Source organism: Anolis sagrei, chromosome 4 (genome assembly GCF_037176765.1).
Source record: "Anolis sagrei isolate rAnoSag1 chromosome 4, rAnoSag1.mat, whole genome shotgun sequence".
Taxonomy (NCBI): Eukaryota; Metazoa; Chordata; class Lepidosauria; order Squamata; family Dactyloidae; genus Anolis; species Anolis sagrei.
In genome coordinates, this window is record NC_090024.1 from 100,524,454 (window position 1) to 100,548,547 (window position 24,094).

Here is a 24,094-nt window from a genome sequence, read left to right on the forward strand (position 1 = left end):
AGGGACTCTCTATTGATTGATACTTAATTTTTTTCATTTTTTCAAAACCAGGAGTTCTGGTCTCTTCCAGGCTTGTTTGATTGTTAGGGAAATATGTTATTGACACACTTTATGGGCCCAAGGCAGAAAACATCCTACTGAAAACTTGTCACCCTAACACCTTTTCTGCGGGTGTCAGACCACAACTTTTAGTCTCTAAGAAGTTTCTGACCTGCTTAGATTGGGAAGATCAGAAGGTTTAGGGCTGGACTTCACTTCCCTCCATCAAGGATTGCATTTTCTGATGGTATAAACTGATTGAAACCACATGCTGATGGTAAATAGGATCAGATACCAAGGAGTGGCCCAAAGGGAGATGGACCACTCTTTCCTCACCCTTGTCTCCTCACACCCTTTCTTTTACTGTCTTTCTCTTTCCTTCTCTCTGTAGTGGATTGCCAAGGAGGAGAATAATCACTTTTGCACTTTGCTTTCTCTAAAGAGAGAAAGATAGACTTTGAATTAAGACCAAGGTGTTTTTTTAAAAAAAAAAAAAAGCTAGAGGATGCACACCCCTGGTTGTCCTCAGATGATACTGAGTTCCAGGCAGTGGGTTCCTTTTTGGATTGCTTTTTCTTCGTGCATGATTCTAGTGTTAGGGACATGTAGCTTGAGAGTATTTCCCTATACTTGCTGAATTAATGAATGGCAATTAAGGAATGCTACAGCACTGCATCCGTTGAAGAATGCGAAGTATCTAAAGAGAGAAAGATCATACATACACTCAGAGGACAGGAGATTGGAAGGTTTAAGAATCAGTCACTCTTCTTCCTGGTGCGTATATACACTTATGCCTGGTATGTGAAGACCACCCAATCTTCCAAAGGCATCTCCCCCAATAGTAGAGAACTTCGAAATGTACTCATGGGACACAGGGAGTGCACCATTCCTCCATTTCCCCTTCCTTTGTTTATTATCTCTGCTTCATTTTGGCATTTACATCCTGTTTAAACAGTCCTATTTCTTGCTCATATTTATGGCATAATCTCTCATTGGTCTATTTACATTTGCCTTGGCATGGAGCATGTGGATGCAATTTCAATACCAGTTGTTATTTACTATGCCCCAGTTATTAACTATACACCAGCAAAGAGTATATTGCTCCTAAAGGCAGCACTGTTATGTTCAGTATATAAATAATTTTACCTGCTGTCATGCAGCATACCCTGATTGTACCTCTGCCTTGGGTGATGTAAATATAGATAGCACACTAGAGTATAATACTGATGTAGATTCTTTTAAATGACATTTGTTCTCCATCTGGCTTCACAGTCTCTAAATATCTAGAACAGTCCTGTGGAAACTGTATAAACTAGTAAGTTTACAAACCAGGGTCTTAATCCGTGCTTGATATGTCTGAGAAAGTATAAAACTTGGATCCTGTGGTATATGCAAATCTTCTTTTATGTTGAACATCTATGAATTAGAACCTATTAGAATCAGATTTGTTTTTCAGGAGCGACTTCTGCAAGTCGCTTCTGGTATGAGAGAATTGGCCGTCTGCTAGGACATTGTCCAGGGGATGCCTGGATGTTTTGATGTTTTACCATCCTTGTGGGAGGCTTCTCTCATGTCTCCACATGGGGCGCTGGAGCTGACAGAGGGAGCTCATCTGTGCTCTCCCTGGAATCACATGAAAGAATTTATAGCATCTGTTTAGTGTTATTTAAATTAAATGAGTTGCAGTTATCTCTAAATTAATAACTGATTCATTAATGTCCCTTTGTACTTATGTTTGTTAAAAGCTATCAAGCCCAGGAGGGCTTTTGAAGTTGGGCCGGGGGAGGGGGGGGTGTTGAGAAAGAAAGTGAATGCATGTGTGTGGAGAGGAGATTTTAAATACAATTGTATTCCAATACAAAATTCATTTATTTCATATTGACCACTGCAGGCAATGTTATGCACAATATTTTTAAATATTGTCGTATTTTTGGATTGGGGATATTCCATTTGTATACTTATATGTGATATAAGCATACATATATAAGGTTCCTTCCACAAATCCATATAACCCAGAATATCCTAGCAGAAAATTCCGCAATATCTTTTTTGAACTGGGTTATCTGACTCCACACTGCCATATATTCCAATTCAAAGCAGAAAATGTGGGATTTTATTCAGCTGTGTGGAAGGGCTGTCAGGTCTTCTATCCCAGGATCAGATCCCAGGTTTTCTGTTTATCCCAGATTATCTAGCAGTGTAGACACATATAATACAGTTTAAAGTGGAAAACCTGGGATCAGATACTGGGATATAGGTTCTGTCTGAAAAGGCCCTGAGAGAATGCGACTTGGTCAAGGTGTAATGATTTGAATGCTGGATTAAAATGCTGAGAGATCAGAGTTCAGCCACCATTCCTCAATGGTGATCTCTCAGCATTTTAATTGGGCATTTAAATCACTACACCTTCTTGACTCACTACATTACTATTTACTTCCACCGAGCCATATAATCCAGGAAATCAAGGCAGAAAATCCACAATATCTGCTTTGAACTGGATTATTTGAGTCCACACTGCCATATAATCCAGTTCAATGTGGATTTTGCACAGCTGTGTGGAAGGGGCCTTAGTGCATTTCTATTTACTAAAAGCAAAAGAAGCCGGATTGAGTTCAAGGCTAGTCAATGGCTGTTGTTTGAGTTTAAGGGATGAGAAAGCTGGCAACCTTTTAATGAGAGGAACTGCAAAAAAAAAAAGTCAGTTGATCTTCAAGGACATTTTTAACTATGAGCATCTGCATCTTCTCTTGGGACTGAAACCAAAGTCTTGAGGGCCTCATCACTTTAGAGAATGAATCCACTTTAAATCTGGTTGCTGCTTCCTGCATAATTCTGGGGTTTGTAGTTTAGGGAGAAGGCTTTAACAGCCTTACTAAACTACAAGCCCCAGAATTGTGCAGGAGGCAGAAACCAGATTTTAAGTGGATTTATTCTCTAGTGTGATTAAGTAGTTAGTTTAGTAATGGGAAAGTTCTTCCTCAAAGGGTTTCCCCTAACTGGGATGAGCAAGCTATGGACTTCTGTTGTGATTGGAGAGAAGAGGACATTTAAAGATTTGGTGTAGAAATGAGCTCTGGCTTGCAGGAAGAAATGGTGTGGCATGAAACTTCCTGCTCTTCACATGGAGGTAAGCCATTGCGCTAGGACTTGCTCCTGAATCGGCATGCTTAGAAATCAGGGGTACTTGATATGTTTTGTGGCACAATGCCTACCTTGGAAAGATGTTTGGACTGGATGGCCCTTCTGGACTCTTCCAACTTTTTGATTCGAAGATAACGATAGACCTATAAACAAGTCAACCTTGTATATAAGTTGATGACAAGTTTTGAAGTCAAAATTATAGATTTTGTTATGGCCCATGGCTAAGACAAAGAGAGGAAAATGCCAGTACTGACTCAGAGGACCAGCCATCCTTGGTCACAGCAATTATCTCTACCTGGCATTCAAAAAGGCCAGAAATTATGTCATGGTGGAGAGATTAGAGGCAGTCGGTGCTTCTTTTAGCTTCTTCTGGGATGGATAAATCTCTTCCTTTTGCCACCTAAAAAAGGGAGTAGCTCATTTTTTATAAGAGTTAAGTCGCAGTACTTACATTGACCCATGGATAAGACCAATGGATAACCCACTTTTTGGGCTATTTTTTTAAAAAAAATATTTATACGTGTATGTATATGTTTGTGTGTGTGTGTGTGTGTGTGTGTATGCATCTGAACTTGACTAATATTTTTGCCCTCACCCGTGTATTTATGTAATTTTGCTGCAACTGATATAGAGAAGAAGAAAAAATAGAATACCCTGCTATATACTATCACTGAAGAAAAATGTTGAAGAATGAAGGGCATTTTTGGTCTTAAAAGTCAGAAAATGGAGGTCTGGGAACAGCTCTTGATAGCTTATTCTATAGAGCCTCCGGTTCGCAATGGGTTAAACCCTTGTGCAGGACTGCTGACCAAAAGGTTGGCAGTTCGAATCTGGGGAGCAGGATGAGCTCCTGTCTGCTAGCTCTAGCTTCCCATGGAGGGACATGAGAGAAGCCTGTCACAGCATAGTAAAACATCCAGATGTCCCCTGGGCAACATCCTGGCAAACGGCCAATTCTTTCACACCATAAGCGACTTGCAGTTTCTCAGGCCACTCCTGACATGAAAAAAGCTTATTCTATTGCCAAACAGTCAGTAAGCTTTCGGGACTCTTGATTCGGCAGGGAACTAGTTTCAGGCCCAGTGATCGCAGACATTGAAAAGAAAGGCTTTCAGGCAAAGATTAAGAATTGTACAGTGTTTGTGGGTGGTTTAGTTTTTTTATAGCTCTACTACTAAATTTCTTGGAATTATAACAAATGTTATTCAATAAGAGCATTTATATCACATGCATACATACATACATACATACATACATACACAAACACACACACTTGTCCAGGAGTAGATTCCTTTGAGAAGTTAATTAGACTGTTTTTTTCTAAATATTCATAGGGCTGTGTTGCATAAGCATAATGAAGCAAACATGTTTTAAAACTTTGCCTTATAACATTTTAAAGTGAAACATATATTTCTTTACTGCTTGGCCTGCTGCTCTTACTTATGATATACTGTACTGTAAATGGCTTGAATATAAGGCATTCCATTTACAGCAAATTGTAATTTAGTGTGTGCCATAAGGATTTTAGTGAATGCTGTTCTATATTAACCCCAGAGCAGCTGTCATATGCCAAGTGAAAAATAGTATTCACATTAGCAGGGATGGAGTGATAGCTCAGATTCTTAGGCATGAGCATCAGGTTAACAAGTATCAAGTATTCTTAGGCAGCAATTTCAGATGTTGGAATCTAAGCAGCTAGTTCCCTGGATTTTCTAGATAACTTATTTGTTTGGGGGGGGGGGGGTTCTCTTTAAAACTGAATAATTTAATGATTTTAGTATTTGGAATATGAAATTGTTCTGCAGTGCAAGAGTCAGGTTCCTTCCACACAGCTGAATAAAATCCAATATCTGCTTGAACTGGAATATATGGCAGTGTGGACTCAGGTAACCCAGTTCAAAGCAGATATTTTTGGATTTTCTGCTTTGATATTCTGGGTTATATGGCTGCGTGGAAGGGCCCTAAGATACAAAAACAGAGGTATGGCAGTGATTGGGATACAGCAATATTACAATATGTTGGAAATGTATTCTGCTTATATGGCGCCTGTTTTTTCAACCAGAATATTTGAAAAATACAGGGAGTTTTAATGCAGACTGGATAATTTTGAGTTATTTTCTGTGAATTCTAAACATTCTTGCTTCTTCACATGACTGTAACCAGAAACAAATGTTTTACCACGCTATGGTGAACATATTTACATTTAAGAGATTTGTGATTTTGTTATTTTATTGAGCAACTGAACAAACATCTGCAATGTGGTTAGTTGCATGGTAAGAAAGAGCAACACAATGATTAGGTTTTCACTTTAAAACAGCAAAATTAAAGTTTTGAACAAAGGACAGCAGTCTGTTTATTTTTAAATTAGCATTCTGTGCAATTTTTTTTGTACATATATACAAACATTCCATAGGAAAAGAGAGTCTACAGCTGAGGTTGCTGACAAATATGAATTAGTTCTTGTTGCTGGTAATTCATTCTTCCTTTGCAACCTTGAAATTAAGGCATGGTTTCTATTTTGCTATCTGTTTGTAGTCTTCAAGGCAGTGAAAGTCATCAAAGGAATAGTGAGTTTGTTTAGACTTAAAGTCTAGAGAAAACCAACATTTTATCCAAATCTGACCATAGAAAGTTTAATATGTATTTCAGGTACAAGTTTTTTGGATGCATGTTTTATTCATTTCACCAAAATCCTGTTTTATTATGGAAAACACAAACTATGCTCACAATGTGTGGACCAACTTTGGGATATATGAATTATTTTTATTATTGCTATTATTATTACTATTATCATTATAATCAACTGTGTTTATACATCACCTTTTTCCTTGTGAGGATTCAAGACAGCTAACTATCTATACTAGTCCAGTTCAAATAGTGCAACAAACAATTAAACAGTAACAATATGGTAAAAACAGAATTAAAATACAACAAACACACTAAAATGGCCTTTAAAACTCATGCCCCCCCTCCAATCTCGCCCATCCTCCCCAGAAGAAGAAGATGTGTGTGTGTGTGCCTTCAACTCATTTGTCACTGTATGGAGTTTCCATGAATATCATATGGTCTTCTTAGACAAGAAATAATCAGAGCTGTTTTTGCCAGTGCTTTCCTCTGAAAGTATACCCTACAGCACAATATTCCTTAGTGGCCAAGATACAACATGCCTTTTCATTAATGTCATTTTGGGTTCAACTTTTACATATACATGGTGGCAGGCTAATAGTTTGCTTCTATGCCAAATCCTCCTTTTGCCATCGCTAGAAGAAACCGTGATTTATATCAACTTGCTGCAGGTTTCACTCCATTTTTAAAAGGGTGTTTTAGAAGACCATTTGGGCAGGTTTTGGTTTTACCATGACCTCTGCTTTTTTTCTCTTTTATTATAGGGGAATATCAGTTCTGAGGAATGATTATTTAGACAGCATTTCCTTCCACTTCTCCTTCTTTCAACTTATTCTAATTAGAGTGAAAAATCTTTTTGCAGTAAGGGTCTTGCCATGTGCTGAAAGTCTGTCTGCCTGAAGTCCTTCCATTGTATAGCTGAACAATTTTGCCCCACAGCCCTTGATCCCTCCTCTCTTATTCTTTTTTTATCCTGGGATTTGAAAGATGCTTTATCTAAGAGTTTTGTTCCTTGACATCATTGTTAAAAGAGGCTTTGTATATATATGCACAACTGAGTAGTGTTTCTCAGAGTAAGACTCAACATTGTTGGGGCCTAAAGCCTGCAGAAGCTTTTCAGTCCAAGCCTACATTTACAGCCCTAGCTAAAGACCTGGAGTGGAATAGAGGAAAGGTACCAAATCCAGGTCAATGTGGAAGAAATATGTAATAATGATTGATTGAATGCTAGTGGAAGAATGAAGAAGAAGGAACAGCTCTTACAGGTGTGAACTGTCTTTTTAATGTGCTTCTACTTGAAAAATATCAAGGATCCACAGGCCTCTAGTTTGCATACATTGCCTTCTTTTAAATCTCTTGCAAGACATTTGTGGCCCTATTCTTCTGCAGTATCCAGGGTGATATCTCCCAGTTTCCCATTGCATTTCTTATTGGTTTATACAGTGTGTCTAGAGGCAGCTACACGTGGCAATTGTGGTGTTTATGCATTTGTCTTCAAGTCACCAGTCAACTTATGATTACCCCATGAATTTCATAGGGGTTTCTTAGGAAAGGAATACTTAGAAATAGTTTTGTCAATTCTTTTCTCTGAAATGTAGTCTAGGGTACAGGTAAAGGTCCAGTCATGTCTGACTTGGAGGGTTGGTGCTCATTTCCATGTCTAAGCTGAAGAGTTGGCAATGTCTGTAGACACTTCCAAGGTCATGTGCCTGGCGTGACTGCATGGAGTGCTGTTATGTTCCTGCCTGAGTGGTACCTATTGATCTACTCACGTTTGCATGATTGCTAGGTTGGCAGAAGCTGGGACTAAAAGAGGGAGCTCATGCTGCTCCTTGAATTCGATCCTTCGACCTTTTGGTCAGCAAGTTCAGCAGCTCTGTGGTTTAACCTACTGCACTACCGGGGGCTCCCAGAAATGTAGTCTACAACACGTAATATTCTTGGGTTGTCTCCCATCCTATTACTAGCAAAAGCGGACCCTGTTTAGCTTCCAAGATCAGGAAGGAACTGATTCCTTTAGAGGAGTTTTTGTTGTTTTGGGCCCAAAAGTTACAAATTAATTAATCGCGTATTACTTCCATAATGTGGAACTTTTGCCAGGTGCAACAGTTACTTCACTAAGATCTGAAAAATCTTGTATTACTTCAAGAGTTCTGAACCACATTACCATGCCTATTAGCTTTCCTGGACAAAATAAATACTTTCACCTTTCCTTCTGTTTTAGTAAATTTAAACTGATAAGACTAAGTGAGATTAAAAATTGCTTAAGGACACATTCAAGTCAACCACTTAAATATTTGATAACATTTTTCTTCCTTAAATAGTGTAACTTAATAGCAGCAATGACTTGACTAACGTGCAGTGGCAGCTAGTGACCCCCATGTGGAAGTCATATAAGTGACAAATCTTGTTTTTGTCTTTAAAAGGAATCATCCAAGGTGCTGAACCCAACCCTCCAGATACACTCAGTGACTTGCATAACTCCTTGTATTTAAACCCAGAATTGATTCTCATAGGAACCACTACTGCCAGCTTGGCTTCCAGAGTGAAGTTCTTACTTTCTAATGAGAAGAGGTTCGGCTGATCATAACCCTGAATGGGAAAGCAGGGATTGTGTTGAAGGAGGCATTTATCTCTTTTACAAGAGGAGAGCAGGACTGTAGGACTAACTTCATGAGGAAGTGTGTTTTTGACCTTGCCTCTTTGTGATAGAATTGCTTCCTTGAAGCCCTAAAAAGGAGAAAAGTCTTTTGTTTGGAGCAATGGATGGTCAGCAATTCAGAAAAAGTGCAGTGATCTAAAAATGATGGGGGGAAAGTCTGTGTTCTTTCCCCATTCATAGTACCTCAGAGCAAGAGGCAGCTGAGGTCCAGGTGCATGTGTTGTGCTCCAGGCAAAAATTACTTTTAAAAAAAAAGCCACTTGGCAAAAAAGGACCTGGCTGTGTCTCCCAGGCAGCAGCTGTCTCCTGGGAACAGAATTGGCCAGTCTTTGACAGGCAGCTACAAGTGTCAGTCAGCTTTATCCCTCCAGCTTCTACTGCTTTCCCTAGCAACCCTTCATCAGGCAAGGTTGTCTGAACTCAGAAGGAGAGTATTGAGCAGATGGAAACAATAACTCAGTCTATGGTTAAAAATTATCTGCACTCATGCATATGTAAAAGTGTACACGTAGAATGTGTGTGTTTGGCCTGATGTACTCTATAGGGCAAAGGAAACTGTATCGGCATTAAGAATGCTTGCTGATTAAGGTCAATTTGTATCAACATAGTCTTATTCCACTTGCAGTGCTTTAGGTGTGTGTGTGTCAGGGGCGACTTGAGAAACTGCAAGTCGCTTCTGGTACGAGAGAATTGGCCCTCTGCAAGGATGTTGCCCAGGGGACGCCCGGATGTTTTGATATTTTACCATACTTGTGGGAGGCTTCTCTGATGTCCCCGCATGGGGAGCTGGATCTGACAGAGGGAGTTCATCCACGCTCTTCCCTGATTCAAACCTCCAATCTGTCAGTCTTCAGTCCTGCTGGCACAAGGGTTTAATGCATTGCAATACCGGGGCTCCTAATGCTTATAGTAATATACATGATTCCCCTTAGAGAAATAGGGCGGCCTATAAATAATGATGATGATGGTGATGATGATTCCCATTCCCCCTCAAAATTGTAGGAAATAAATAGATTATTTATTTCCCCTTCATTTGTGGCTTCCCTGCTTCATATACATATACCCTCTCATATAACCACATATAGTTCTTCTGTTGCTTCTGCATTTATATGTGTTTTTATTTCATATCCATAAATATATTTTCATGCTCGCAGTGGGCATATCTTTGTACGTGCATAATTTCCTCCCTTGCCTCACCTTTTTCTTTCACCAGTCCCTGTCACACCACCATTAGTAACCTCTCCACAATCTTCACCTTTTGGTTTCAGTGGATAGGAATGATACGGCATCCTCAAGATGTCTCTGCCTCTTCCAAGGAGCCTTTGACCAAAGCTTGCTCCACACTGCAGCTAGCTGAATATTCATGTTATCACAGTTCAGAGGAGAACATTGGAGTGTGTGGTGTCTGAGTGACAAGACAATTCTCACATTTGACATTAATTTGAGATGGAAAGGTTCTTCAGACCTCTGCCATTTCATTTTCTTCTCCTACTTTGCATAAATCCAGTTTGTGTCTTTTGTATCCATATGTAGACCAGTGCATATGTACAGGTTCTTCTTAGCTGCTGTGTTGAGAATTTGATTCTCTGTAATAAGTAGATAGGTCTTAAGTGCATATATATCTTTTAAAACAATAACAGAGCCTATTACTGCTACTGCTACTACTACTGTCCCCAGTGGTGCAGTGGGTTAAAGCGCTGAGCTGCTGAACTTGCTATCCAAAAGGTCGTGGGTTTGAATGCGGGGAGTGGTGTGAGCTCCTGTTGTTAGCCCCAGCTTCTACCAACCTAGCAATTCAAAATCTTGCAAATACGAGTAGATCAATAGATACCACTCTGGCAGGAAGGTAACGGCGCTCCATGCAGTCATGCTGGCCACATGACCTTGGAGGTATCTACAAACAACGCCAGCTCTTCGGCTTAGAAATTGAGATGAGCACCAACCCACAGAGTTGGACACGACTGGACTTAATGTCAGGAGAAAACCTTTACCTTGCCTACTACTGTTACTACTACTACTACTACTACTACTACTAATAATAATAATAATATCTTCAGGTGGATTATTTCTGCCTGTACCCTTTAGATCTAAAATGTACCTTTTGAATTAGATATACCCTTTCAAACATAATAATCCTTGTTTTAGTTACCAGCTATCTTGGGACCTTGTAGCCAAGAGAAGGATATTCAACTCCCTCCAGTACTGATACTCAAACCTGGGTAGTTGCACCATCTCATCTCAAAATGACAAAGATGAACCTGGCTCTAGCTGAAGACCATATTTCATCATGTAATAGTTTGACTTCCCATTCCCCCCTCCCCATTTTGGGGTAAAAAAAAGGGAACAGTGACTATTACACAATGGTGACTATAACTCAGTGAGTAAAAAAAAACATTTGAGGGGCTTCTTTCATTGTGTAATAATAGTCAGTTTGAGGACACAGCTTTGCCGGCAGGTGATGCTTCTGCCACCCATGCAGATGCACCTTCCAAGGGGACAACTGCATGGGCGAGTGAAGCATCACCCACCTGCACAGGTGCTCCATTTGCGGGTGCAGCCGAGCAGGTGAGTGGGTGACATTTCACTCACATTGCACTTTCACATTGCCTACCATCACTTGACCTTGAGGCTGCCCCCTTACTAAAAAACGAAAGATGTCAGGATGGAGGAGTAAATTCATCCCCCTCCCCAACGCAACCACTCTCTTTCTCTTTTGATCGTGTGAGGTTTGACTTGGCGGGCAGCAGAATCAAGCTACACAGTGCCAAGACAATAGTTGCCCGGGCGAGTGAACTAAGGATGCAGTTGTCATGCGGGGAATGGCAAAACTCCATTTTTGCCTTCCCCAAAAGGGTTTTGTGACTATTATGTGATGAAATATGGTATACTACAAATACTTGTTAACAACTCACATTTTTCTTCGTAGTATTACTCATTCTTAATTTGTGCTTTGAGGTCTCTGTGGCTCTCACACAAAAGGACCATCTGTATCTTTTGTGTGAGTTTGCAAGTGACCACTTGAGGAATCACAGTTACTGGTATGCAACCTGTTCTTGTTGTTTTTTCCCTTATTTTATCTCCTCCAGTTCTCGTTCTTATTTTTTATTTGTTAGCATTTTTTTTTTTGTTTTCATTCCTCCGGGTGCCTTATTATCATTATTTATGACACCTGCTGGCAGCCCTCCTATAAGCCTATTAAGGAAACTATTTTTGCCTGAAACATAATTAAAAATAAGCAACCCGCTGAATCTGGTTTTGTAACAACTGACCTTGAGATCTGTGGAACAAATTAAAACTAAAATATAAATAAAGTTGTTCCAAATATTTGTTCACCTGGCAAACTCAGACAAGCATCTCAAAGGACAGACAATGGATCTTGAGAATTTCCAGAAATAATGTCAAGTAATTAAATCAGCTCTTTAGAGAAAATGATATGGAAAAGTGTTTGGAGTTGTTTGAAGTTAACAAGAACAAAACTCCATCAGGATGTTGACTCTGTTCTTTAGGCAGAGGGATGATAACAAAGTATATGTCCAACCTGTTGGATGCAAGTCACAGCATGCATAAGATATGCTGAAGGGCACTTATGTATTAAATTTACACCCAAAAGACAAACAAAGTCTACCTTTTCTTAACTGTTAAGATAATAGGTTTCTAAAAGAATGAGTTACAAATTAATACTTGATTTCCTAAAATGTTGTTACAGCAGTAGATATTGTACTAGTGGTATAGGGAAGAGAAAACAGCGAACAGCACAATCTCGTGTACCTTTTCAACACAGTGCATGGATATTTTCAAGATACCTGCCTCATTCACGAGAACTAGAAACTTCCAGTATTCCTTTAAAAGCATCCTGCCAATGTAAATTATTGTAAATAAAAATGACATTCTGTAAAGAGCAATCCACATGTTGGTGATCAGCATCCAAATAGCTCTCTTTATGTCCAGCTTTGTTTTCATTTAAATAGGGGATTGAATAATGGGATTTTGGCCTGCATAAGTAGGAGTACTGTGTCTGGATCCATGGAACTCATGCTACCCCTCTATTCTGCCTTGGTCAGGCCACACCTGGAATACTGTGTCCAATTCTGGACACCACAATTTAAGGGAAATGTTGACAAGCTGGAATGTGTCCAGAGGAGGGCGACTAACATGATCAAGGGTCTGCGGAACAAGCCCTATGAGAAGCGGTTTAAAGAGCTGGGTATATTTAGCCTGAAGAAGAGAAGGCCAAGAAGAGACCTGATAAGAGCCATGTATGAATATGTGAGAAGACGTCATAGGGAGGAGGGAACAAGCTTGTTTTCTGCTGCCCTGGAGACTTGGAACAATGGTTTCAAACTACGTACCGGAAAGGAGATTCCACCTGAACATTAGGAAGAACTTCGTAACTGTGAGAACTGTTCAGCAGTGGAACTCCCTGCCTTGGAGTGTGGTGGAGGCTCCTTCTTTGGAGGCTTTTAAACAGAGGCTGGATAGCCATCTGTCAGGGTTGTTTTGAATGTGATTTTCCTGCTTCTTGGCAGGGGGTTGGACTAAATGGCTCACGAGGTCTCTTCCAACTCTTATGATTCTATGATATATTTTTTCAAGTTACATTTGTTTTGTAACTGTGGGCAATATAAAGCTACACTTTCCTTGGTAGACAACAGTAGATTTGTCTTACTCTTGTGCTAAACCACATGCCCTGCTTTCTCCTTTACAGTTTTTAAAGAGTGGTTAAACAAGAAGTAGAGTATTCATTCTCAAGATGGAAAAAATTAAACATCTCTTGCCTCACTTGGGTTGCATGGAGGTGAAGTTATTGCTTTGCACCTTAATGAAGCAGGAGGCAGTTTTTATGAGGGCCTGCCAATTCCTTGCATTTGGAGAGTGCACACATTGTGCCATAAATCTGAAGGTCATTTGCAATTTTATATAACTTATCAACTATGTGACTCAATGAATTAGATTCAGCTGTTGTCGTGGTCATGCAGACACTTTTTATTTTCAGAAGGAAAAACTTTCAACTTCTTTTAAGATTATAACTTGAGTAGAAACATACCATATGATTGCTGAGAGACAATCTCTTACCTGTTCTATTGTTCCCCTTCACATACTTGATTTTGGCTATGTCTGTTGCATACAGGAAATACAACAAGAAAGCTAGTTAAGATTGCCGTTCACTTTGGCAAATAAGTAATACATTTAGTTATATTTGTATTTATATGTTTGTTTGCTTTTATTCCAGGGAGCACGGGTTTGGTTGCGAGAAAATGGCCAACATTATCCAAGTACTGTACTTTCCTGCGCAGAGGGAGTTGTTGTGTTCAGGACGGATTATGGTCAGGTAAATATATCACTTCAAAATACTTTCGAGTTACTGCTGTGGCATCATTCATCATGGCAAATACATATGTTGCTATATTAGTTTTTAGTAGTAGGTCAGTTTGAAGTATGTATTCTCACACTTCGGTGCTGTGATAGAATAATGAGTTCTCTATGAAAAAGAGATAATTAAAGGCTTTTGTAACTTTGAAATGTTCAGAAAAGAGCCTGCCTGTTGTATCTCTGCATGCTCTAGTTGTTCTGAACTGACTTTATTCTACTTCTTCTGTATCAAATGAGATGAGTTCACTCAGTCACTTCTACTGCAGACAAATTATCTGCCTTTAGAAGAGGCTGCCTGCTCTGCTTTTTATGGGTCACTGCTGTGAGATTGTTTCTTCCCAGTCAGAAGCACAGCAGTGATTCCTACTCTTACACCTCTTAATATGTATCTTCCAATTTCAATTCAGGCTTTACTATAAGAATTTATCCCATATGTTTCTAATTTCTGTGTTTTAGCTTTTGAGAAAGTTGATCCTGTAAATCAGAGTTTCTCATACTGTGCTCCTCCAGATGTTTTGGACTTCAGTTCCCACAATTCCTAACAGCTGGTAAGCTGCCTGGGATTTCTGGGAGCTGAAGTCCAAAACACCTGGAGAAGCACAGTTTGAGAAACACTGCTGTAAATGATATTAAACTACTTTTCAACTTTTAAGGCTTTCTAAAAACTAACTTTCTCCGTTTGTGATCTCGGTTTTTCTTTGAATATATTTCATCCATTTGCTATTTGCTAGTGACTGGAATTGTGGGACTGAACGTTGAAAACCGATAACAGGCAGCTGTTCCCATTGCTGAGGAAAGAACTATATCAGTGTCTTATCGCCCTTTCAGCGCTCTAGGAAGCTTGAATGTGTTTAATTTTTAATCTGTCACCACCTCTAGTTGTCTGCAAATAACTGCTCTTGGCCTGGTGTGGAATGGTCTGTATCTGGATGGTTAGGGATATGTTCTCCTTTAATCTTGTGCATTCTTTTGGGTGCACCAAATGGTAGCTTTGTGAAAATTAACCAGTAATGCTCATATTTATTTATTTATCATGTCAGAAGCAAATTGAAAATAGTTTTTTTTAATCATGTCAGAAGTGACTTGAGAAACTGCAAGTCGCTTCTGGTGTGAGAAAACTGGCTGTCTGCAGAGACGTTGCCCGGGGACACCAGAATATGTTTCCATCCTGTGGGAGGCTTCTCTCATGTCCCCGTATGGGAAGCTGGAGCTGACAGACAGGAGCTCACCCCCCGTCTTGCTGATTCGAACTGCCGACCTTCAGGTCAGCTGACACAAAGGTTGACCCCATTGTGCCACCACGGTTCCTAGAATACAGTTATAATGTATAGAAAAATCACAAACAAAATTAAAAAATTGACATTATGCTAAATTTCCTTTGACCAGAAGCTGGTCACTTTGAGTGCCCCTCGTGTTGCTGTAAGAAGGTCCTCCATTGTGTATGTGGCTGGGATCAGACTGCATTGTAATAAATGGTCTGTGGTTTGCTCTTCTCCACACTCACTCATGAATAATGCTCATGACAGCAGGGGAAGGTTTAACAGCTGGAGTCCAGCGCATGGGACAAGGAATAGGTTGAGTGCCAGTACTGCATTCTGTTCTGATTGACGGTACTATGTTCAGTAGAGAGCTGTTCAAACTCTAAGAAGTATTGTACTCATAGTCTTAGAATTTTCACAAGGATTATAAATTTGTATGGACTTAGACTTGAGACTGTTAATTACTTTGGCATTTTGGACATATTGATAATATAAAGGGGACATCATGGCTACTAAAATTCAGATCAGAAAATCAAAACCAGGATTTGTTGAATGAAAATACAAATAATCCTGATAGTAACTTGATAATTAAGGAATTATTTTTTCTTTACCATTACATATAAAAGTGGGGTATTGTTGTTATTAACATAAAGTATACCCATTTTCTTTCCAAGCAGGAAATTTGAGTATCATATTAGACTTATTCAACAATGACATCTCTGCTTTTCATGGCATGTTACTGACATGCATCTCTTATGAAAACAAAGAAAATGACATTTTGATTACTGCTTGCTGATCTGTTCTTTCAGTTGGGAGACTTCAGCATGCATGACTCCTTTTTAACTGTCAAAATGCCATAGCCTATTGAAGTATCAACCATTAAGTGCACTGAATGTTTTTTTTTTAATATATGTGTTTTGAATCTTAAATGATGATGCCTGATCAATGTTAAATGTCGGCTTGGAAATTACCTTTTTAAAGTGTAGGTGTATCTACTCAGAGGTAATACCCACTGAATTTAGCAGTGCTTCCTCCCAGGTAAATGACTGTAGGATTGTAGCTTTAGTCATTAATATTGTAATATACAAGCTGCCATTTTTAAATGTTATTTAATCTAGTCAACAAAACGTACCAAAGCAATTTGAAATATATTTTAAACACATTCAAGATAAATCTTAGAATCTTAGGGTCGGCTTTAGCACAGCAGGTTAATCACCAGCTGTAGCTGCTGTAAAACTTGCCAGCTGAAAGGTTGACAGTTTGAAGCCGGGTAAGTGTGAGCTCCTAACCTTCAGCTCAGCTCCATGCCCACCTTGCGGATCGAAAACAGCGATGTGAGTAGATAAATAGGAACCACATTAAGCTGGTGTTTCAAACAGAAAAAAGGAGCAAAATTTATGAACAAAGAAAGCTCTTTGGCAAGGAGATGGAATGACAGCAACCCCCGTGGCTGGAACCGTGCACAGTCTCCAAAGATGCCGAAAGATGTGGGGGGGGGGAGCTATATAAATACCTCTATCTGTTGTCTGTCTTGTCATTGTATAAATGGCACGGAATGTTTGCCATATATGTGTTCTGTAATCTGCCCTGATCCCCCTTCGGAGTGAGAAGAGCAGAATATAAATACTGTAAATAAACAATTTTTAAAAAGAAATATATCTTAAAATATGTTTAATTCAACGTGACTGCTTAGCAACATAATAATACAAATGAGTGGATAATACAAATCTTTAAAAAAAGCATACAAAGCCAAGTTAGTGGTTTGGATATCTCATAACTGACTTCTGTGTGTGTGTGTGTGCGTGCGTGCGTGCATATATATATATATATATATACAGTATATTCTGGCGTATAAGACTACTTTTTAACCCAAGAAAATCTTCTCAAAAGTCAGGGGTCGTCTTATACGTGGGTGTAGTTTTATGCATGGGAGTCGTCTTAACTCTATATTTTAACTGGAAAAGTTGGGGGTCGTCTTATACGCCCAGTCGTCTTATATGCCGGAATATACGGTATATATATATGTGTGTGTGTGTGTATATATATATATATATATATATATATATATATATACACGCACACACACACACACATATATATATAGAGAGAGAGAGAGAGAGAGAGAGAGTCCTAATTGCAAACATTAGAGTATATATATATAGAGTCCTAATTGCATATATATATATATATATATATATATATATATGCACGCACGCATGCACACACACACACACACACATATATATATATAGAGAGAGAGAGAGAGTCCTAATTGCAAAAAGGCTAGAATGGTGAGTGACTTTGGTATTGTGGTTCTTGTAATAAATAAGTTACTTTCTCATCCATTTCCAATATATTTCTCTCTTCTAATAAGGAAACTAAATACTGTTTTCTAATATTCAAAGACAAATCCTCCAATACTGCAAGTCTACACATATGCAGTCTATCTCAGACTGGAATACCCGGAAATGTGCCTTGTTGAGTCATTTGTTAGATCTGTTCAAAGTTATGCCAACTCCATTCCATAATTCATTTTCATAGGAAATGACAAATTATGCTCCTGGAATTCTGGTGTGCATATCACACATTCAATCCATGGATACAGTGGATTCTAGAACCTATTCAAGGCCACCTTCCATGGTTAATGTAATCACCTTCCTTACTTCAAACCTGTTCTAGAAATGTCAATGTAACTGTCTGCAGAGAGGAACCAGTTCCTATCAAAACAGTTCCAAACTGATCTCAGTGGTCAGTGTAGATGAGCTCTAGGAGATCAATTAAATTTAGACTGGAAGATAAGAAGCAACATGTTCAGTATTCTCTCCCTGAATTGATACTTCTCTCCAGAATATAACAGATGAACCAATAAATGCCACTTGCTAGATCCATTAAAAAGTTAGTACAAAAGTTAGTAGGGCCTTTTCGGCACTTTACGAGAGATTTAGTACTGCCCACCTATCTTAAAATATCCAACCTACTTCCCTGGACATGCCCAGCATTTTAAAATTTTAATTCTTACATTTGGCCCTGCCACAGGTTTTTAATTGCATCGTGTCATTATCGTATTGGTTTGCTTTGTTATGAGTTATTTATTGTTGTATTGCTGTTGTTATGTTTTATGATGTATTTGGGCTCGGCCTCTTGTAAGCCGCACCGAGTCCTGCGGGAGATGGTAGCGGGGTATAAATAAAGGTTTATTATTATTATTATTATTATTATTATTATTATTACATTGCTCGGAAGATATTGTTCCACACAATAGTTTATATATGTGTGATCCTTCACTGGTCTGTGTGTACACGTACACACACTAAGGCATATAGCCATGTGTAGAGAATAATTAGCTGTCTTGACACCTAATGTTTATGCTCAGTTTCCTCTTTTAATTTTTTTTTAAAACAGCCATATCAGAAAAAAGTAATCACTGTAACAGATTTTACCCATTCCAAGAATAAAAAACATCAATGTAACAAGACATGAAACAAAATAAAATAAATAAATGTGACATGGAAGAACTAGTAACCTCGCTTTGACTGACATGACCTCATTAGCATCTGTAACATCAAACTGTAGGATGCCTAATTGTGTATTCTAGTGGACTGAAGTGGTTGGGGGTGACTAAACCTTTCAGACCCCTCCCCCCCCCCCCAAGCACAGATGGTAAGTATAATGGGTAAAGGCTTTGTCATTCAGAGAGACATCCCTGAATTATCTTAACAAAGAAGTAATTCATGATGAGGCATTATGCCATAAAGTAGTAACCTCTGTTTTAAATAACAGATACCTATAGGTTGTTTTTTGGTCTGTCCTTTTAAAGAGAGGGTTCCTCCATTCCACTCTTTCAAACTTAAATGCTTCTACCCTGCCAGACTGAAATATATATTTCCTCATTCCCCCAAAATATATATTCTATAGAGTCTTCTGCCTTTCCTTTTTTGCTCACATTAATGGGAGAGAGTAAAACAAAATGCATTGTATATTCAGGAGAACTCAGTTATATTTTTTGAGAATTCATATTTGACGGGAGCTTATTCACAAAGACAAGTAGATGCATTAGGCTACTGTGAAGGCAAATCCTATGTGAATGAGAACTCTGAGAAAGAATATGGAGGTATTTTGTTGAAGAGCATTAGACAGCCACCTTGAGATTATTTATTTGAGATTATTTTTGGGGGGACGGGATGCTAATTCCAATTCTACAGTATATCTCTCTCCTATCTAGCTTGCAAAATTGCCAGGGTGAGAGAAAACTATGGATGGAGAGAAAGATTAAGTAGGATGCTGGATGTTAGCATAACAATTTCCACCATCAGTTTAGAGTTTCTACCTGGCCAAAAAGGCTCCAAAGATACAGTATAGTAAGCTGCTGTTTCATTTTGAGTTTTGTTTAAATAGGCTTCATAGATTATGCAAAATTGCTGGAAATAAGTGCAGAGGTTTCCCTTGTTTACAGTGATTGCAAGATTTATACTTCATTTCTAACTTTTCAAATTATCCTATAACAGATTGACCCTGAAGACCATGTTTTTTAATACTGACCTACAAATTATATCCATGCCATTTATTTATATGGCCACCGCCTTACCTTTAAAAAAAACTACATTTAACCCACAAAGACTTTTTGCATAATATGTGAATAGGTAAAGGTAAAGGTTGTCCTTTGACATTAAGTGCAGTCATGGCTGACTCTGAGGTGTGGTGCTCATCTCCATTTCTAAGCCGAAGAGCCGGTGTTGTCCATAGACACCTCCAAGGTCATGTGGCCAGCATGACTGCATGGAGCGCTGTTACCTTCCCACCAGAGCGGTACCTATCGATCTACTCACATTTGCATGTTTTTGAACTGCTAGGTTGGCAGAAGCTAGAGCTGACAGCGGAAGCTCATGCCGCTCCCTGGAATCAAACCTGCAACCTTTCAGTCAACAAGCTCAGCAGCTCAGCGCTTTAACCCACTGTGCCACCGGAATTATTCTATTCTTTGTGAATATAATAATAATAATAATAATAATAATAAAAGGTTGCATAATGGGTTAAATTGTTGAGCTGGTGAACTTGCTGACCGAAAGGTTGGCGGTTCAAATCCATGGGATGGGTGAGCTTCCACTGTTAGCCACAGTTCCTGCCGACCTAGCAGTTTGGAAACATGCAAATGTGAGTAGATCAATAAGTACTGCCTCAGCAGGAAGGTAAATGCCGCTCTATGCAGTCATGTTGGCCACATGACCTAGGAGGTGTCTACAGACTTAGAAATGAAGATGAGCATCACCCCCGCAGAGCCGGAGATTAAGGGGAAAGCCTTTACCTTTATCTATGTGTCAGTGTTTCATTGTTTTGAGGCACTGAATAGTTGCCTTGTGTCTGTATATGCTGGAATCTGCCCTAGGTCCCCTTGAGGAGATAGGGCGGAGTACAAATAAAGTGTAATTATTATTACGATATTATTAATGAAAAAACAATGCATTGCCCATACAGTAATATTTACAGGTAAATATGTAGAAAAGTCTTTCAAACCAATTATAAACATTTCATTTTGTGTTTTGTTACCAAATATTAGGTATACCTTTAGATAGATCACCAGTATATTTTACTTTAAAGATCTACCTAGTGCTGTAGTGAAACAGAGTTGACTATTGGAGTTAACTAGGCACTGCATCAAGCATGCATTTCACAATGGCCAAGAACATATGCTTCCTTTCAATCAGTGGGAGTAACCTTTTGTGGTTAATAGTACATTCTGGGCTTAATGGTTCAGAATAGCATTTAAAAGGGATAAAAAGGCCTGTTCATCACTTCCCAACCTGTGGAGTCATGACCTCTGAAGGGGTCATGGAGAATGAAGAAGACAAATTATATGTAGTGGTCTTTTTGTGTGAATCATCCCCCTTTCAGAAAGCAACTCCTTTGAACAGAATTTAGCCACTCTTTCAGATAATGTTGATACAGTTGAGCTTGAATTCATTTAACTTCATTTCTGTCTTATTGAATCCTAATGAACATCATACCGAGGCCACAGATATTGCAAGATAGTTTATTCACTACTGATCTTTCTATATATAGCTGCTCAAACAGCAGTGATCTTGAGCCTTTTCAGTCTTCGGACCCATTTAAAAAAATAACTTGTGACATACGCTTTCTGTTTTAAATCGTCCCTCTTCCAGTCCTTCTCCTTACCTTCATGTTTAAATGTGAGCACATCAGATAGGAGATATTAATAGTGGCACTGTGATTCATCTTGTATTTGTTGTTTTAAAAGGGGCTGTTTTAAAATGACTCCTGCTGTTTTGTGTTACAAATATGTATTATCTTTTACAAGTAACTTGCCTGCAAGCTAATCCAAACACCTTTATGACTCTAAAGAGGAATGGAAATGAAAAAAACCATAAATGTTCATGTTTCATATGACTCTTCTACCAAATTTAAACTGGAAGTTTTTATGGCCAGGTCTTCCTCTGCTTATATTGTAGTGCCAGGAAAGTTGATGAGACTATGTAAGTCAACACCCGCAGTGTAACCTTATCTATATTCAGAAGTAAGACCTAAAGTTTAGTGGGGGGTTACTCCAAGGTAAATAGCTTTAGGACTGCTGCTGAAGCGTTTTGCTAAGTTTGAACAGTTGTGTAGGCTTTTCCAAATTGAGATGGCTCGGTGATATACTGTTCTATTTAATATATTGTTTATCTTTCAAGACTAGCAGAAGCATTCATTGCTTACTAATAAACATTATTAAAACATTAGTTATCTTTGGAGCCCCCGGGGGCGAAGTAGTTTAAACCGCTGAGCTGCTGAACTTGCTGATTGAAAGGTCAGCGGTTCGAATTTGAGGAGCGGGGTGAGCTTCTGCTGTTAGCAGAATGCGAGTAGATCAATAGGTACCTCTCCAGCGGGAAGGTAACGGTGCTCCATGCAGTCATTCCAGCCACATGACCTTGGAGGCTTCTATGGACAACACTGGCTCTTCGGCTTTGAAATAGAGATGAGCACCACTTCCCAGAGTTGGACACAACTAGACTTAATGTCAAGGGAAAACCTTAATCTTTACCTAGTTCTCTATGTAGGTTTTCTGGAAAAGACACCTAGACCTATCTGTTCTGGTCTTGAGCATTTCCTTATTCTACAAAAAAGTCAGAATTGCTTTTGTGTCAAGATTAAAACAAATGTACGCAGACTGCAGTTTAAATACCATCTATAAGATTTAGGGCAAGTTGTAGTTTCTTCTGTCTAGCCCTTCCCTGTAACTCTCTGTAATGATTGTTATCATCTGTTTTAATGTTAAGCACAGTTACAAATTTCCTGTGAAACAGGGATCAAGCTGTTTAGTTTAGAGTCCTGAGTCACTGAAGCATATAGCTCACTTTAAACAGAGCAAAATTACAATGCCTTGCCATTTGCATAAGGTAGTATTTCTGGTATTGTTCAACTGACATGAGTTAATGTTTGGAGAAAATAAACAAACATCTGCATTAAGACTGAGAGGTGCATAGTGAAATGTACAGGACTTTTTCATGCAAAGCTATTAGTATGTGATGCTAAATGGCTCAGGAACAGAACAATGTTGGAATGGATGAATTACAACTTCCAGGAAACCTTGGTTGGTTATTTTCCATGTTGGCTGGATTTTTGGGTATTGTGGTTTAGAATATAACTTTTCCAAGATCTCTCATAAAAGTGGAGATTTTCTTTGTTCACATCACCATTTTTACATGAACTTGATTGAAATTGGTGTAGAGGGGTTTTGAGGAAATAATTCTTTAGGTTGAAGTGGTATATGGTCATGGTTAAGAACATAAAGAAAAAGGATCCTACAGTCAAAAATCCTGCAGGATGTTTAAAATCAGTATGTGCTTGCTTCTACACCATGCAGCTTGGCTTGCTGTAATGTATATCACAATTTTGTAAGGGAATCCGTATGGTAATTGTTAATAGAAATTCAACAAATCAGAGTGGGTAAAAAACAACAGGGAAGGAATCAGTATGGATGGGGAAACCCAATTCTTTATAGAAGCAAACCATTTTTTAAAAAAGAAATGGGAAACCTTTTCCAGGAGCTTCAGTATGATGAAGATTGTATTCTGTAACCGGTTGTTTGAGGAAACAGAAAATCCATGTAGGATCAGAAAGCCTTTCTTTGATTTCTTTGCAGCATATAGTATCTTGGAAGAGAGCAAGGCTAGTTGGCAGACAGAAGCAACCTTGTGTAGCAATAGGATTTTTTTTTTTTTAGAAACTGCAAGTCACTTCTGGTGTGTGAGAATTGGCTGTCCACAAGGACGTTGCCCAGGGGATGCCTGGATGTTTTGATGTGTTACCATCCTTGTGGGAGGCTTCTCTCATTTCCCCGCATGAGGAGCTGGAACTGGTAGAAGGAGCTCATCCATGCTCTCCTCAGATTCGAACCTGTGATCTGTTGGTCTTCAGTCCTGCCGGCATAGGGGTTTAACCCACTGCACCACTGGGGGCTCTGTTAGAAATAGGATGATGAATCCACAGTGGGATTTATTCAGAACTTTAAGGAACCTGTCCCACGTGCTGAAACATATCCCCACAGTATCCTCTAAAGTTCGGACTGAATTGCTGAGTACATTAACTGCCTCAGTGGCATGGGAATCATCATCCACCACTGTTGTCAAGTACCCCCCACTAGCAACATACCTGGTGGGAAAGGAGCATACATTGAATTTTATGTTGCAGCTCCTACTGGTAGCGCTATCTTCTTCTCACGTACCTCCAACTCCGAGCTCGTCTTTCATTTCATTGTTCCCCTTTTACCTTTATATCTCCTTTCCCATCCCAGAACTTTGTTTTGTTTGTCTACTAATCCCTCAGAACTACCTTTGTTAGGTCTTTCTGTCTAATGCATCACACAGTGGCATTTGTAGTCCAGTCAATCACTACCAGACACCTCAGATCTCTTAATGTGGGTCTCTGTGTGCCCTCAAGTTGTCTATTAACTTATGCAGACCTCATGAATTTCAGAGAGCTTTCTTAAGCAAGGAACACT

The 24,094-nt window shown here is 39.0% G+C and overlaps 1 protein-coding gene across 1 annotated transcript in view; it reads left to right on the top strand.

Moving 5' to 3' along the window:
• The window catches only part of MYO10 (myosin X), a 208,192-nt gene that overhangs the window by 35,914 nt on the left and 148,184 nt on the right, over positions 1 to 24,094 (top strand). Inside the window, exon 2 of the mRNA XM_067467535.1 lies at positions 13,698 to 13,796. Coding sequence (XP_067323636.1) covers positions 13,698 to 13,796 — 99 coding nt within the window. The remainder of the gene's footprint in view (positions 1 to 13,697; positions 13,797 to 24,094) is intronic.